This window comes from Suillus subaureus (genome assembly GCF_016647635.1).
Source record: "Suillus subaureus strain MN1 chromosome Unknown BJ212scaffold_50, whole genome shotgun sequence".
NCBI lineage: Eukaryota > Fungi > Basidiomycota > Agaricomycetes > Boletales > Suillaceae > Suillus > Suillus subaureus.
This window is the reverse complement of record NW_024538606.1, coordinates 37,737-54,857: the sequence shown is the minus strand read 5'-3', so window position 1 is coordinate 54,857 and position 17,121 is coordinate 37,737. Positions and strand designations below refer to the sequence as shown.

At 47.0% G+C, this 17,121-nt stretch overlaps 3 protein-coding genes across 3 annotated transcripts; 1 reads left to right on the top strand and 2 right to left on the bottom strand.

Moving 5' to 3' along the window:
- Positions 1-347: 347 nt before the first annotated feature.
- Positions 348-2,075, bottom strand: BJ212DRAFT_1390413 (uncharacterized protein). The gene is made up of 4 exons (XM_041336986.1): positions 1,766-2,075; positions 1,181-1,717; positions 954-1,127; positions 348-898 (listed from the first exon to the last, which is right to left on the bottom strand). Exons 2-4 carry the CDS (start codon positions 1,605-1,607, stop codon positions 567-569), a joined length of 933 nt encoding a protein of 310 aa, XP_041187435.1. The 5' UTR covers positions 1,608-1,717; positions 1,766-2,075; the 3' UTR covers positions 348-566.
- A 7,600-nt stretch (positions 2,076-9,675) lies between these two features.
- Positions 9,676-10,732, top strand: BJ212DRAFT_1390355 (uncharacterized protein). Its single transcript, XM_041336985.1, has one exon. It carries the CDS (start codon positions 10,143-10,145, stop codon positions 10,509-10,511), a length of 369 nt encoding a protein of 122 aa, XP_041187434.1. The 5' UTR covers positions 9,676-10,142; the 3' UTR covers positions 10,512-10,732.
- Positions 10,733-15,356: 4,624 nt separating this feature from the next.
- Positions 15,357-16,681, bottom strand: BJ212DRAFT_843346 (uncharacterized protein). The gene is made up of 8 exons (XM_041344186.1): positions 16,579-16,681; positions 16,271-16,527; positions 16,187-16,216; positions 16,068-16,130; positions 15,950-16,012; positions 15,832-15,894; positions 15,714-15,776; positions 15,357-15,659 (listed from the first exon to the last, which is right to left on the bottom strand). The coding sequence occupies exons 2-8, from the start codon at positions 16,506-16,508 to the stop codon at positions 15,445-15,447; spliced, it is 735 nt and encodes a 244-aa protein (XP_041187433.1). The 5' UTR covers positions 16,509-16,527; positions 16,579-16,681; the 3' UTR covers positions 15,357-15,444.
- Between the last annotated feature and the right edge of the window lie 440 nt (positions 16,682-17,121).

The window sequence follows — 17,121 nt, the reverse complement described above, 5'->3', positions numbered from 1 at the left end:
GCCGTGGAGTGCATGTTCAAAGCGTGCATGCCATTTAGCCCCGTAACAATAGTTGTGATCAAGGCATCTGGCTGCCCAAGCGCGTACCATTTTTGGATGTGCAACAATGTCAGTGGTACGGGAGGCACAGAATGATCTGCCCAGCATTAGTCACGCACTACATAGCCCCGCGTCAATTCATCCCAGTAATAACGCGAAGATTCGAGTATACCTTTCCACCACCTTCACCTTGTGTCTAATAGTGTTGTTTATCTGTTATTGTAGCGCGCTTCTTGACATTGCAAACAAGATCGCATCGGTGCGCATCGCCTTTCCTGTTCTTTTCGAGATCTCCATATCTATCTCTAGGGCTTTCCCTGTCCATTGATGGCTCATCCTCCCTCAAAGTAGCGAATGAAATCAAGGGTAAACTTTTAATTGTAGCAAGCGAATACTAACATCTCTTAGATCGCATCTTTTTCATAAGGAACCACTTCAACAAATATTGTAAGTACTTCCGAACATATACCCAATCTATATCAACATAATCATGACTAGCTAGCGACTTTGTTGTACAAGATAACAATCTAGGATCTTCCACATTTAAACCGAAGAACATGCTCATTCATCTGATACTGGCGCTTGAACTTCCTTCCGCAGCCTGCACAAACAACCTTAATCTTCCCCTCGTGCACCTCTTCGACGTGACGAGTGAGGTTATCCTTGTTAACGAGTACTGCGCACCCATGCCAGGTGCATTTTACTTTGTCCTTTACTTGACTAACTTGCACAACAGGGACAGACAGTCGCTCGTCGGGTCTGGCTGAAGAACTTGGTGCGACATGCTCATAATAAATGCCCTGGAAGGGTAGCGCAGTGGGCTTATGGACGGGATCGGACGTGTCACGGAGCGATAGGTCTAGTGATATATTGTAAGCTGTTAAAGGAAAAGCTGCGGATGATAGCTGATTGACCTTGGAAAAGTTGACCGAAGCGAGGATTCACACCCTCTGTCAACGATTCCGTAATACACGGATCACGGAATCCTGAAAAGGCCTCAGAGTTCATACTGTGCTGAGGCTGAGTTAGGGAAGGTTGAGCAGCGGGCCTATAGTCTGTGGAACTGCGGACGCTGTGGGGCAATAGGCCTGCTCGTACAGGTAAGTATTTAAAGGAAAGGCTGTGTGTACAGCACATTTACCCTGGAGAGCACCTCTACCCTCGGACAGCGATCCCATGACCCCGAACGATGTTCTATAGGGTGCAGGCTGTGGCACGAAGCCGCTGTCGTGCGAAGATACGAACGGTGGAATGGCAATTCCTGCTTGGGGGACGACGGTGCCACCGTATCCGCCCGAATCCGCCATCATGACATCTGACTGGTAGTTGTCAAGAAGATCCATAAAGAGGCTGTGTATCTCCTGGATTTCCGCGTGCACGCGAGGGTCTAACCTGTTGACGCGCTTAAGGTGCTCAAGGCGCTCAAGACATGACTGCAGGGCTAGTCTTGTTGAATGTTGGTCAGAGTCCTGCCCTGGCTGTGAGGACGATGGGTTTTGTAGCGTCAATCTGGATGATTTCATGGTGCGCTCATGTCTTTGTCTGCGATGGGCGTGTAAGCTATCCATTTGGATACTCTAGGTGGTAAGGAATACGTCGCAAAAGTTGGGAAATTGAACACAATGGAACGTCACCCCAAGGCCTTTATATCATATGCCCTATTCCCATGGCACGTCTGGTAGGCCAAATCTGGATCACTCTGAATAGATGGATAATCTATGTGCAGTTTGCCTCGTTGTGTGAAATTAGTTGGCAAGCCTGACCGGAAATGAAGCGTTTCAGAATCAAAGCGGAATCATTGTTTCCCACTTCACCATGGACTTGGATGCTACCTGTTATGGATCCAGAATACTTGACAGCCATACGCGGCCTGCTTGCTTTCGGGTGACGGTCGAACACGAATTTACATCCCCGAAACAACCGTGTGCTATGTCACTGAACGGCTCCTTGGATAGGAATACCGCAAGTTTAGGTAGGTTGTATTAGAGGTCAACATGACTCAGAAGTTCACAGGTACTATCATGAACTTACTGGTTGTCGGGGTATGTCTAGCTACCACCAGTGGTAGTTCCGTTCGGCGATCTCCATCGCGGTGACTTCATCCCGTCCATCCTGATCAAGATATGATAAGAAAGGATCGTTTAGGTTAATAAATTCATGCTTCGTGATGCTGACGAAGACAGTCCTGTTCTAGCACGTATGGCAGGGACATAATAAGCGTCCCACTTTTGATTGGCATCGCCATTCTAAATCGAGGAGGTCGACTATAGTCTAGTGGCCGCTTATAGCTACGCTGGTCCCTGTGTTCTCTTCCATCGAATCAACGGTATAGAAAAAATCGCCGCTTGCCTCTGCTCAATGGCACAGAATTTTGCCCAATCACGCTAGATTCCACCAGCACTAGACCATCAGTCCCCCATACGATCTTTATCGCAACGCCACCCGCCATTAAAAAAAAAATTCTCCTTGGCGCTTTAATTAACGTATACCGCAAACTCTCATGTACCTTCAACAAAAACGTTCGGTATCTTTATCCATATTTCCCTCGTCATGCGCGCCATGATCGTGGCCTGGATCTTAACTCTGTTTTCACTACTGCATGGATTACGTGCAATTACGCTGTGGTATTATTCCCATGTGATTACCAGATTATTGATACAGCGTGTGCTGGGTATTTCTGTGGACTGCCTCGCGGGCGGTGCTTGCACGTAATATCTATTAAACGCCTGTACTGCCGTCATTCTGGATGTGACACACAATGGAGTAGGGGTTAATAGTGTTACTCAAAACAAATTTTGAAACTTTTGAAAACTCCCTTAGACGCCGGCTAAACGCTTCAAACTCCCGGCTAAAGTTTGCTCAAGAACAGTTGAATCATGCTCGGCGCACTTTGGCACGAAATCGGACATTCAAAGACTTAGGGTTTTCGAAGTGTGCTATGTACATATGTTTTAGAGAGTATGGGGTAACCGGGACGTAGTTCACAACGAGTCGTAGATAGGCTTAGCATTTCGAATGACGGCGCTAATCGAATTATTGAAAAAAAAAACAAAGTCCCCACAAGAATAAAATCAGCTGTACATATGGAGTGCCGGAGAGAACAAGGTAAGTACTAGAGGAAGGTGGGGGAGGAGGATAACCCTCAGGGACAAGATCTGCATGCCTCTAGGGAGACGCAAGACCAAGTGAAGGGTGAAGATGGCGTGGTATTAGTAACCATCGCAGCCACGGTCATGCGATAGTGCGCAAGATCGCCAAGAGCCTCGAGCCAGCCGGATCGGAACAAACGAAGGGTCGGCTTCTCCAGAGGGTAGGTGAAGAAGGTGGAGGGAATGATGATAAGGTGGAGGACGGACGAGCTTAGCAATGACACTATAGATCTGCCCCTTATCTGAGCCTGAGGGACCAATCATCTGCAGCAGCCATGGCTTTCTTGTCATCAGAATAGAATAAAATCCTACAATCGGCAGGGTGAGTGATCAGGTAGTTTACCAGCGTGTCAGTAAGTGCACTGGTCATTGTGCCACTGGATGGTGAGCCGGGGTCCAGACTGTTCTAGAGGTGGGTTTGAGGGGAAATTAGCTCGATTATTTGATTCTTCGTCCATCGCCCCCAAGTGCGGTGGAGTACTAGCTTTGAGGCGTGCAGAACGACAGGCACGTTGATGACGGGCAGGAGGCATGGTGGTTTCAAAGTCTGCCGTACGATGCCGGCCTGACCTTGAATCTAGGTCATCGGTCGAGGTGGCTTCAAGACTTTAGCCGAGAGTTGAAAGCATTTAGGCGGCGTCTAAGCGAGTTTCAAAAGTTGATTTGAGCAACACTAATGATTGCAAGGCCCGTCTGGTCGAGTTCACATAGCATCTCTATAGCGATACATCATGATGATCTCGGACTATCCAATTCAACAACAGGCATTTCTGGACGCTGAGCGCTGAGGTTTGACACCTCCAAGGAGTATGGCAACAAAGAACTGATGATTTCCACGGATATCGTGGTATGACTACCGACACGACAAAACTTAACATAAATGAGAACAAGAATACTGCAAATATACACAGTTAACAGACCTGGTATGCAACCCATCGAAAGGCAATTTTCTAGTTTTGGTGAGCCAGGCGCATCCCCAGTATAAAAGTTTGACATGTGGTCAGTAGCCAATCTACCCGATGAGGTCTTCTGCTGCTGCCAATGATTACATTGCAAACATGAGAAGGTTCGCTAGGCATATCGCACTGTGCCTACAGTTGTGAGGTCCGCAACGTATATATTATTTTGACGTTAGAGTGGAATGCAGCTTACTTTGATGCAATGCGAAAATGATGTGATTACAACATTGGAGACCAGCAGCAAACGACAGTTGTAGGTGCTGTAGGACTTGATGTCAGGATGATCCGTTGTGCATCCAGAAGAAAAATAGCCGTAGCTGATGCTGGGCCAAACGAATAGGTGATACCGTACAGAAGAATAACATCGTGCTGCAGTAGTTTCCACTCGTCCATCGACATCTGGAAATGTTTTCGTATCAGTTTTGTGAAAGAAGGAAATCATAAATGCGAAGTGCGCGGAAGGGCTCTCGAGGGCGCAGCAGCAGGAACCACCAATAATTGATCATCGGGTCGATCATTATCCTCATGTTACTGCCAAAAAGAAGTAAGATCCGATCGCCGTCATCGCAGAAGAGTCACTTACGCCGAGAACTACTGTCCTTCCACTGCGACCACGTTTTTGTCACGAGGCAGCGCCAAGGTGTACATCGCACTGTTTCCCACTCTCACAGCAAGCCATCGCTCGAATTGAACAGGTGATAGACCGCTGTCCGCCCAGCAGGTATCTTTGGCGTGGAGCGATGGAAGTTCTTGGAAGAAGAGAGATTGTTTGATGGATATCCACTGGCAGGGGTCTCTATTTGGAAAATGGTGGTGTTGTGTAAACGTTGTCCACAAACTTCGGCCGCGCGAATCTGAGATCATCATGCTATCAGGAGTCAAACGGCCATTGCAATCGGTCACTAAGTTTCCTCGGAAATGCTGTGAGGACTCAATAATTGGTCATGGTCACTCAACAGCCCTCGACAGTCGGACGAGTAGAGGTTGGACCCTGTTGGACCCCACAAACTGTATTGGAGAAAGGGACGAATCTTTTTTTAGAGTGATGAGTGCCTGGCTCCCAAATGTTGACAACATAACGTAAGAAAGACCTAGTTTCAAGATTTAGATTTGACTCTCAAAATTCGATGATACGACACACTTGGAGCAGCTTTGCATTTGCTAGGCTATTTTGTTTTTTACTCAAGGGTATGTTCATCCAGGTTTGAAGCTTTGCGCCTCTTAATGGGAATGACGGCGGCAGCAGAACTTCTAGAAGCAGATTGAGAATTTGAAGCAGCCAAAATACTAAGAATAGCAGTTGAATCAGTGGTGCCACAGAGTTCCCCGTCTTTACAGACAGGCGCAGAGGAGCAGTTGCATTGTGACAGCATTTGATAAGATGGTTCGGTAAGTTGTTGTCACGATCCTGGATTCGAGCACCTGATGATCAACGAGTACTGAGTTACCAGTGTCACCGCAATGTTTGTATTTCCTGTAGTAACGATGTGAATTGTTGTCAGCTCGTTCCAGGCGCTCGAAATTGTCGCGTTTTTCAAGTTCTCTTGAATTCGAACTGTGTTATCAGGAATTTAGACCACATCTCCGTGAGTCTCGGATACCCTCCACCACACCAAACATCACCCATCTGTGACGGTCACCTTCGCTGCCCTCCTTTTTTGGTGATCGAAGGTGCACCTTTTGCCCCTACGCTCTCGTATGGCCACGATCATCATTCTCTGCCAAGGCCTGTCTTCCCTCTGCCAAACTCATCCTACATTATCCTGCCGACAATGCCGGGCATGCTGTCACCGAGTTATTTAGCATTGATGGAGGCTCGTGTATCCTCACCATGCATTCCAAAACACGAGCCTGCAACTGCATCACCTCTATCAGCCATCATCCTCGCATTCATGAACAATAACGATAACTTACATGTTGTCTTTTTCGGGATCCTTCATTGAAGCTGGACGAGCTTTAAAAACATAGAGCGCTCTGGCACGGGCTCAGAGCCACCGTGAGATTTTGAGGCTCGGAGGCAGCGCCAGGTTTCATGAGGGCGCAGGTTGGAGGTTAGGTGTGGTAAGTGGCAGGAGACTGCAGGCTGGGCGTGGTGGGCAGAAGTAAACGCTCGATGGCAAGGCGCTTAACCTTACACACAAGCAGAAAATACCTTACCGAACGGTGCTGGAGGTCTTGACCTCTGCTGCAAATGAGGTAACATGCGCACTTTGTTTTTGGGAGCTTTGATGAGTCGAAGTACTTTGGAAAGGTAACAGGGTACCTACAGCTCTGTGATGGCATATGCACAAATTAACACAGCCATCACTGTTATTACGCTATTAGATTGAAATCTGGTTTATTTGCGTTTTTTTTGACATTGTCCTGTAGAATATGCACCGCTTTCAACATCTCTGTCCAGCAGTCTTGCACCTCAATTAGCGTGCTGTATTGCACAGCTTCGCATTTTCCGACACAAAATTCTGACGAACATTTGGTAAGAACATTGCCCGTGTGCCAAGGCAACTATGTTCCTGTAAATTCCTGCAGCAAGCCCAAGGGTACCGAACGATTCCAACAACCCAGCGGTGGCCATTGTGAACGTCCCAGTATGGCTTCCGGTCCGAACAAATAAGAACAGGGAAGCCGCAAATATCAGCTAGTATTGGCAGACCTGGCGTATTAAATATTACCATCTCGATGTCAGGAATTCTCCGACACAGGCCATCATACCTTACTCCTGGTGTCAAAGGTCTGGATTAGGATGGTACATTGAGTCAGAAGCCCATACTTAGTCCACCGCCCGAGCCTCAAATCTCGTGTTTTCGATAATAACCACGAGATAGTCCGTCGATCATCGGCATGGCCATCGAGGGTCATATCAGCTGCGACTGTAAAAAAGAGTGTGAGAACATGCCACTTTACTATGCTTCTTCGGTCATTTTCTTTGCCATTCACGTTCTCGAATGCATGGGCTGTGGCGCCACAGCCCGTTCTGGAATAAAAGGGTATCAAATAACGACAAAAGACTCAACAGGGAATTCTGACTGCAGCTACTATCAAAATTTGATCGAAATCATGACACTGGCACTGACGGGCATAATTGTACAAGCCATGCAGGCTGCCCAGCTGTCACGGGGAGCAAACACAGTCAAAGTCCAATGATTTATGGTTGCTGTGATAGAAATTGGTAGTTAGCGATGCATATTTTGCTGACGGTCAAGAACATAATTGCGTGAAGTATTTCTAGAGGCGATTCGATCATTCAGTACGATTCTGAGCACCCAAAATCGTAATTTGAATCACTCACAGAATAACGTGGTAATCGCCAACTCTGACTGCCACTATTGTTACCCGGAAACATTCTGAGCGCTAATACAATGAACGCAGTCCTTAACGCTGAAACTCCACTGGTCCCGAATCGTAAAATTACCGCTGATTGGGAAGAGGGCCACCAAAACGGTACTAGGTTGGCAGCTCCTTTCAGAATGAGGCTCTTGACAAGTTCAGCGGAGATGAGTCTTGGATAGCGAGAAAGTTCTATCGGGAGTTCCATTAAGCGCAGAGAGAATGGGTAATTTTTTCGTAGACGTGACATGGTACCCTGATCTTGCCCCAATCAGTGCAGAGACGTTACACATACCTTAGTCAAGAGGTGTTGTCAAGAGAAACTGCCAAAGCACAGCGTAAGATATGCACGTGAGACTTTGTTGCCCCTACCGAGACGACGATTCTGAATCCATTAGATTAGGGTTAAGGTTATCCCACGTGTCGCAGTTGAACGTTCATTCTTTCAAGTTTCACCAGCAAGCGGATAGTAGCAGAGCCAGACACCCCAAATTACACTAATTCTCCACTCCCTTTTCCTCGCATAAAGAAGGTCATGAAGAGCGATAGAAACGCGAAGGTATGACGCTAATGTGTTTCATCAAAAAATGATGTCGAGTTCTCACTGACTACTGTGTTGGCAGCCGTTGTGCCAATAGTAATCGCAGCAGATGCGCCTATCCTCATCCTTATTTTGCATACTATGCGAAAGTGTGTCTGATGGAACCCTTTCCGCCATAGCAACCTGGTGTTTCCATCCTCTACCCGCAGGCTAGTTCATTGCGTAAATTTTCGCATGGCTTGCCCATCACACCTTCTGACAAAATGTCCTGTACTATCATAGCTATCTCATATGCTGGTATCAAGCGCTGATCTGCAAAATCAGACTTAAATTGGTTTATAGCGGTCCAGGGACTGGTACAGTTCGAGTTGACTGAGTCGAGTGTGGCGAAGCTAGTCATAGGTGTGTGTTATCAATGTAGCTTCTCGCATCTCTCAATGAACTTTATTGCAAACATAGCAGTTCCTTATCCACGTCATGGTAGATGATCAGTTGCTTCGTTACTGTGTCAGACTCAGGTGAGGATTACGATGCACTATGCTGGTGTTACACCCTGCTCCCGCTCACTGTTGCCAGTGTCATAGGCCTCTTCTCTAATCAATTTGCTCGATTTGATTCCGCTATGGGAATGATTTTGGAATACAGTCCAAGTTTTTGTAAACTGGTCGAGGGCACATGCCGTAGATTCAATCCTTTGTACCACAGAATTGATACCACCAATCGTGATCAATTGATCATCAATGATTCCTCAGGCCACTAAGGTTCGACCTCAAGTACTTAAGAAGCTACTTATTGGAAGCCACCCAAATCATCTGAGATGCGCCGAGAAGATGCTTTTCTGGTTCACCCTAGGTACGTGAGTAACACTAGCACGCTTTGAGGACTTCGTATAGAACTAATTTTTCAATTCCCGTTGGGAACTGCTGGCCCTTGCGTGCGTGTTTGATGCGGTGGCCAGCTGGATCGATCCTGTTGGCGCCATGGTACCTTGAAATCTTAGATCAAAGAGCGCCCATCGGCTAATAAACTTCTGCCCGACTAGAGACTCGTGTTTCACTCATGGCGGTAGGTACATATTATGTACTGGTAGTGATTGGTAGCCAGAAGGCCATACACGTATTTACCTCTTCCGGCTGTATTCATTTAAAATAGTGATCCATCAAAAAACGCGGTGCCACATCTACTACGTCATTGTCGGGATTGAGCGTGATAGGAGCTTGATTATAGGACACAATCAGGTGTGTTTGTCAGGATTGGGAGGATAGGGTCTAACGCCATCGTAATTCTCACCTGATCCAGCACTTATTGCTTGTACCATTTCGTGGTCTATTAGTGAATCGATTCTCTCACTGCCAACCTACCACAATCGAAATCGTGAATTGCTGATTTCATTTCCGTTCTGACACAACACTTCAATGATTCGGAATACAATCCAAGACTTTACATTTACATTAACCTGCCAGACCTGCCACGGGCATATTCTGAGTGAATATAAAAACAAGAATGCCACAAAGGCGAGCAAGTGTTCTCTCACTATCTGTACTACTTCTCCCACTCGAATCCACAAAGCGTCAGATTCGCCTGTTAAAATAAGCAATTCCTACAAGTAAGCCTTATACTTCATAGTAGATTCAAGGATACAAACATGAGCTTACCCCAGATCGACACTGGCAACCCCCCCGTCGACGTTGTCTTTGTGGTCAGGGCGGGACCCTGATCAATCAATGAGATCGACACTGCAGTCATGTCTCGAGCGTCTTGATCGACACAACGACAAGATAATAGAGATTTACAGGGACACACTGGAGATACGTGCCTTTATTGCAGAGCTTCTGATGAACTGCGAACCAGAAGTCGCCAAGGGTGATGAGGGTACATGGGAATCCTGGGATAGCAGTGTTGACCTCCAGGCAGCCGTCTATGACAACCCTCCGACCATCGTACAAGGTAAGCTCGATGGGCCTAATTGTCGACTCCGCTTGACCTCTCCCTCTTGCCAGAGCCACTGCCATTCTATGGTCAACTTTCAGACCTGGAGTTTGGTTCCCTAGAGTCCGTCGGGGTCGCTGGTACCCTGCAAGAGAGTGTAGATCTCGTTGCTCAGCTTCCCCAAGGTCAGTCTAAAGCATGACCATTTTAGTCAACACTTACCATGTGCGATTAGACCTATTGCCCTGCGGCACCTCGAGCTATGAGCTTGCTGCAGGAAACTTTCTACCTCAGAATGGTACACGTCCTGACGGGCAGATCTCGTCGGGCTCATCTACCAGGCTCGATGAACAACAGCCTCTCACCATCGTTCAAGGTGTCCAAGAGAAAGTGAAGTGCACCTGGTCCGGGTGCTCGAGAGTCGTTAAAAAGGACAACCTCACTCGCCATGTCAATGAGATGCATCGGCGGAAGATTAAGGCCATCTGCAATGGGTGTGGAAACGGTTTCACGCGGCCGTATATGATGAAGGGCCACAGCTGTCGGATGAAACGTAGGGATTCCTAGTTTTGTTTTCACTATTCGTACTCCAATTTCTTGCTAAATTGATAAAGGGCCTCATCCGTCGTGTTAAACGTAGTAAAATGTCCTATTTATTTTCTCGGAACGCACCTGCTAGCATTTTCGACTGACTATCTCGATGTCTTGCAGGCATGAGTCATCATCGAGTTACGAGTAAATGAGTGTATAGGACCAATCCGTGGCTATCGAATCGGTCCAGCCTCAGGGCGCATCTCGGATTAGTACAAATATTGCTTTCTTCCAAACTTAGAAACGTTCCTGGCAACACAATTGTGGCGACTCATCTGTGCGGCAACTTATCGTGATTAAATGAATGTGCGAGCACGCCATCATTGAATATTGGGCGTTGACGCCATTTGCTTCACGTTGGAAAATGACCGAATCTTCCAGATACTTGGCGACCAATAGTTATTTCTGCAGCACCAGTGAACACAGGGACTTGCCACCCTGTTTCGTGTTCTTATGTCAAGCTTACTATGTCGATATAATTGGGATGCCAAAAATGGCGTTCCTTTGTGCCCTTTTAGGCACTTTCCCTTCAAATCGCCATGCACGATGTGTGTCTTCTTTCGTACTCAATCGTCTCGGATCGATTGATCAATGCATCACCCGGTATACATCACCACCCATCACCTGCAGCAGGCGCGGGGTCCACTGGCTTGGCTCGCTGGCCATATGCATGTGACACCCACTCTAACCCAGAAAGACCCTGGACTCCCTTACCCCCCGGCAGCAGCAGCAGCACCCTAGTATCTTCGCCAGCGGCATCCACTGGCTTCCTCCCAGGCCTCTTACTTCCGCTGAGCCTTGTGCATCCTCCACGCTCTCACTCCGTCTACCTGATCTCCTGCTTACTCTTCTCTCCATTCTATTATGGGCTCCCTCGCGTTCCTACCGCATTTTGTATGCGGTCGCTGCGAGGGTTAAGAACTATCGCAGCTTACCTGGACCACCTCACACTCTCCTTTACTCCAGCTACAAGCAGCCATGAATGGTATGGTACTACATATTTTTTGTCTTGGGCGGTGCATTAATACCAGTTTTCAGTCTGTATGCGACGGCGGCAGTGCCCCGCACTAACTGACTCACCACTTGCTCTTACTCTGCAGTATTTCGTGCCACAGCAGATTATTATTGCAAGTGCGAAACGACCGTCCCAGGGTCGTGGCGTGTTGATGAATTTGTTCACAATGTGTGTTGCATCTTACTTCCACTTATCGGTCGCAATCTCAATCTTTGTCTCCACTTTATTTGACTCGAGTGGGGAGTGGGACACAGTCTATCGCGATTCACAGCGGAAATGCAAAGTGACTCAAACGTTTATGTTCTTCAGCTGTCTGGCAGAAGTAAAATCAGTATCAAGTTATAGAATGGTGCGGATGTAGATCGCGATTATAGTCTATTGTGCTATGAGACTTTCGTTGAAGTCTGTTCGTTTGCGGCGTGTTACTGCACTTACACTCTTCAAAGTCCATTCAAGAAAGATCAAATTTCCCTGGAGTTTGACTCGATCCAGCTTGTGGTTTGGGTCGCATTCGCGGTGCATCCTATTGGCTTCAGTTGGTGACATTCGGCTAGCACATGCACATAGAGGAGTGATTTTCGTATTGTGAAACCTAATTCTCGGCGAATGACACTAGCGATTCGAGGAATAAGACTACCTGAAAAAATGCAAACAGTCTTACTAAATGCTCAAAGTATGAACAAACTGAGTACCAGGCTTGGGCGCTTAAATCTGCAGTTCGGAGGCGAATACCAGTGAACACGAGGATACAGCATGGATCAAGCAAGTTCGAAACCTGTAGAAGCGATACCCCTTCTCACTTGACTCTGCATTGAACAAAACGTCCACTCTGTCACAGCTTTCGAATTCTTGTCCGTACAAGTGAAATATCTGTGAGTATCTGATATCATTCATATAATTTTGAAGGGAGCTAAACTTGACCTTCTCCTATACAGAAACCTATGCGTTCTCTCGCCGTTGCGAAAAAAGAAACAGAAATGAAAGTGAGTACGCCTTACCAAAAGGTAAAAGGACTAAATGACGCCCTTGACAGTGGATACCTGACCATCACAAGTTCAGCAGATGGCCGCTTCGAGCTTGGGACTTGGAGAGCAGCACACGGGTCGGAGAGGCTTGGAAGTACAAAGGAAGTGGAGCAACGGCAAGCTAAAGTGGGAAGCAAGGGTGAGGACGGTGTAGTGCCATTGGGTTGGAGTTCAGACGGAAGGTGAGTGATGCACTGGTGAACGGATGCTTCGATGAGCTAACACAAGCGAACTCTTCAAAACACATACCGCCACCTGAACATCGCCACTAGTTCTGGCTGGGATACGAGGTGTCTGCTATGAGGCCACTATAAAGCCTGGAAGACCTCCGGTCAGATCATGTAAGCTTGAATACCTTTCAAGTTCTCTCTCGATGAGACAACTTGGGCACAGGTGCCAGTTCTCTCGAATCCTGACATCCCGACACCAGCATCTCACCATGCAGCAACACAAAGCAAACCATCATAGATCCATCGGCAGTCTTTACGCGCAGCCACGTCGCGGATTAATTTACTCGACATATTTCTCGGCACCGATATCTTGATTCCGATGGCTTCCTCGTATCAAATTGTATGTTGCTTCTTTCATGAGATTTCCTTTTGAACGAGTAGTTGGGGGGTGATCGATCGATGATCGATGCGATCGACAATCAGCAATCGACGATCGACATGGTACGATCGATAATTGATGGTGCCTGCCGCTGCCCCCTCACGGTCTATGATAGCTGGTAAGCAAAAAGGGGTACATCTTCATTCGTCTGTTATCTGTCTAGGAGACTAGCACACTCCCGTACCATTCTCTCCTCACTGTACGCTAGTGCTTACCTGCCTTGCAATACCCACCCGCCGTTCGGTGCTGCCCCTGTGCTTTTCTACACCTTCCACTACCAAAAATCTGCATCCTCCACGCTGTCGACTACGAATCTAACATTATTCCTATAATGGACAGCAAGGGTCAAAGTCTAGTGCGCTAGTATGTATTAAATGAGTAGCCTCTACCCATGCAGCCACCTCATGTTGTCCATAGCAACAAGTTTCTATAATAGTGCCAAGCAGTGCCTTGGTTTGTCGTATCGCAGTTCGCATTGAGGCACGACTGGAGTCAGTTACGCATAGTCAAGATTCGCCTCTGCCGTCCACTAGTTGGTGTTTAGCGAGTAAATCATCGTGAAAGTTTATAAGGTACGTCTACCTCACGGGACGACTAAAGCATAGGCTGTGCAGATGGAGCGCCCAAGCTTCATTTAGAAGTAAACGGGTTGTAACTACACAACGAGCGAAATTACCTTTAAAACTCAGGGTCCTTCAGGGAAGCTAGACATGAAAGAGACGCACCATCGGAATTGAAATCCGAGAGAAGATTAATTTGGGCTTTGATAACTTATCAGTTGTATGAAAGTAGATCCGGCAGCTTGACGCGGATCTTCTGAAGGCCAACCAGTAAAGCTTGGGGGTTTGAACCTGACGGTGTGCGCATAAGGTTGCTGTCTTTGTGCAGGTAAGCCAATCTGGTGAACATGAATATATGTAGAAAAAGGCCTGGATGTCGCTGGATAAACGTGGCCGAAGAAACCAGAGAAATTCTCATTGAAGTGCAGATGCGGCGATTGATCATACATGATCCTTATGTCCTTTGAATGGCCCTCCTCCTTTCTACACATCCCAGTGTCACTCGCACGGTTTTGAGACTTGAAGTGCTTGAGGCGGGAGTGGTGTCAAGAGTTCTGGGCAAGAAGAAAAGAGACAACAGGATTTGCGGGCACTTGAAAAAAATAGCAGAGGATGGTGCACGAACGACGAGCTTGAGTAGAACTGCGATAACGTGTAGTCGAGCTCCGGACAATGACGAAATATACAAAAAAAGAACTTTCCGACGAAGTTTGCAGGGTTCAAAATTATCAGCGCTGTTTCCCCGGAGCTCTATTTGGTTCAAAGGTCAGTCACCCGTCTTTTACATAAGGCCTATACTTATCTATATATCTTTGGGGAGGCGAAGTAAACACAGACCCGCTATCTGCCAGTGATAGTACTACCCACAATCGACTCGAAGCCTGCGACTCCAATCAAGTCAAAAGTCGGATAAAGGATTTGTATAGAAACCATACATACATGTCCTAGTCAGCTCGCACAAGTGGGCATCATCGTCAAATCCTACGGGCTATGTATTTCTATCGCTCCGGTCCAATGGCAAAAACATGGCTGACATCCCACTTTCTAGATTTTTTTCCAACCCTCGGTGTAAATGTGACTAACGATTTGGATCAAAACTATCCAGACTCTCCTCCGAATCTGTCATGAAGTACATGTTCGAAGCGCTGTTATTAACCATAGCATTTGGCCGCTAGAGGACTTACCAATCGCTGGGTGAGTTGCAACGCAAATAAGTACCGGAGGTGCTGAACGTTCAGTACGTAAACTATTGAACAGTTGAGTAGCCAAACACGATCGTCACCAACAATTCAGCTGCATGCTCTTTCATCAGCATCCATGTCATCGCACGAGAAACAGTCATATTCAATCCTATCTACATTGGTGCGCATTGCCTTTTATATTCCTTTTGAGATCACCATATCTATATCTATTTCCCTGTCAATGAATGGCCCAGCCTCCCTCGAAGTAATGAGTGGAGCTGAGGGTGGACTTGCGGCTACAACTCTTACTGAACTCATTGCAGGCCGGAATTCACTTACTTAATGACTATTGCCTGACATATGAGAATCTTAGCGAGGGTGTCGAGATAGTCAGCGCGTTCAGGTGGCCTCATAGCAAGAGAACACTGACATCTGATGAATCGCATGTTTTACCTCGAGAACGGTACTAGCGAGATCGTGAGTATTGTTAATACTCATGGTACATACTATTAACATAACCTAGGAACCTCTGCATTTATGACCTTTCATACTAGACTTGCGCTTGAAGCTCTTGTCACAACGGTCACAACTAGTCCTGGGCTTCGCCTCATGTACCTCGTTGAGGTGGCGTCTCAAATTATCCCTCTTGAAGGTTGCCGGGCATTTGGGGCACGTTACCTTTGCCTTGGCTGGGGAGTTTGATGGGACCTGGGGAAAGCCCGCATCAAAGAAACCTGATCGAACAGTGTAAGAATTCAAAGAAAGGCTGTATATGATAGCAAATTGACCTTGGACAGGTTGAGCAACAAGTCCGTCGTTGGCGATTGTGAAGGCATCGCCGAAATTGAAGTCTGGTCATGCATTGTAAGCATTTAAAGGGAAAACTGCAAATGACAACGAACTGACCTTGGACAGGTTGAGCAACAAGTCCGTCGTCGGCGATTGTGAAGGCATCGCCGAAATTGAAGTCTGGTCATGCATTGTAAGCATTTAAAGGGAAACCTGAAAATGACAACGAACTGACCTTGGACAGGTTGAGCAACAAGTCCGTCGTCGGCGATTGTGAAGGCATCGCCGAAACTGAAGTCTGGTTATGCATTGTAAGCATTTAAAGGGAAACCTGAAAATGACAATGAACTGACCTTGAACAGGTTGAACAACGGGCCCGTCATCGATAACCATGGGGGCGTTGCCGACAATTGAGCCTGGTCGTGCATTGTAAGCATTTAAAGGAACAGCTGAAAATGAATATCGAACTGACCTTGGAAGCGTTGAGGAGGCAACAATTGGCCTGCTCGTACATGGTAAGCATTTCAAAGAAAGGCTGTGTATATGGTGAGCCTACTTTCGGGAGTAGGACCTGTACCCTCTAGCAGTGATCCCCTGAACACAGGGTCGAGTGAAGGGTCGAGCAAAGTCTCGGAAGGTGCGATAGCGTAGTACTCATTGCTTCCCATCGTGACGTTTGACTGGTAGTTGGCAAGACGCTCCATAACATGTCTGCGGGCCTCCAAGATTCTCTCGAGAAAACAACGTTCCAAATTGTCGAGGTAGACAAGAATTTCCTGCAGGGTTTGTGCCATTGAAATTTCCGGGTTTGGTCTGGATGAATTTATAGTAAGCTCGTGTCTTCGTCTAGGAAGTGTAAGTCACCTCACTGAAGTGTTTGCAGGAGATGTGGTATGAGTAATAATAGTGAAAGGTGGGCTCAATCAGACAGAATTTCGAAGCTTTATCGTCGGTGGGCTTCCACCTGTGGGCTGAATGCGGTCTTGGTTCTGATCGTGCGCGCACTTCGTGTTGCAACTCTAATTGGCAAGTTCGGAAATGAATGGCGTCTCAACACAGGAGGGGCCAGCACATCCTCCTAATCAAACTTTAAATCTGTAAGGTCTGTTACGTAGAGAGGGGGGTTACCTCCGCTACAGACTATTCTAAGGTCAGCCGGTGATTGACTATCGCAGATTCAATGGAACTGGACCGAATTCCACTGGTTTAGAATAAATTATGATTTGAGTGACCTCATTGTGCTTAAGATACGTCAGCTTACGATGAACAACGATGTATTATGCTCAGAAACTTACGAAGGAAAACGAATGTGGGAGCTTTAGTGCAGGACCACTGGGCCGTCAAAATACGTTTTTACGTACCTTGAACTTAGTTTCAGGGGCCACTTGCCACCACCGGACCAACTGC

Excerpts from the sequence above, each read along its gene's own strand:
- BJ212DRAFT_843346 (XM_041344186.1), bottom strand. The coding sequence starts at position 16,508 with ATGGCACAAACCCTGCAGGAAATTCTTGTCTACCTCGACAATTTGGAA. Across the intron at positions 15,777-15,831 it reads TGTTGCTCAACCTGTCCAAG|ACTTCAATTTCGGCGATGCC; the intron begins GTCAGTTCGTTG and ends ATGCATGACCAG. Across the intron at positions 15,660-15,713 it reads TGTTGCTCAACCTGTCCAAG|GTTTCTTTGATGCGGGCTTT; the intron begins GTCAATTTGCTA and ends CTGTTCGATCAG.
- BJ212DRAFT_1390413 (XM_041336986.1), bottom strand. The coding sequence starts at position 1,607 with ATGGATAGCTTACACGCCCATCGCAGACAAAGACATGAGCGCACCATG. Across the intron at positions 1,128-1,180 it reads GGGTAGAGGTGCTCTCCAGG|GCCTATTGCCCCACAGCGTC; the intron begins GTAAATGTGCTG and ends CTGTACGAGCAG. Across the intron at positions 899-953 it reads CTTCGGTCAACTTTTCCAAG|ACCTATCGCTCCGTGACACG; the intron begins GTCAATCAGCTA and ends ATATATCACTAG.
- BJ212DRAFT_1390355 (XM_041336985.1), top strand. The coding sequence starts at position 10,143 with ATGACCATTTTAGTCAACACTTACCATGTGCGATTAGACCTATTGCCC.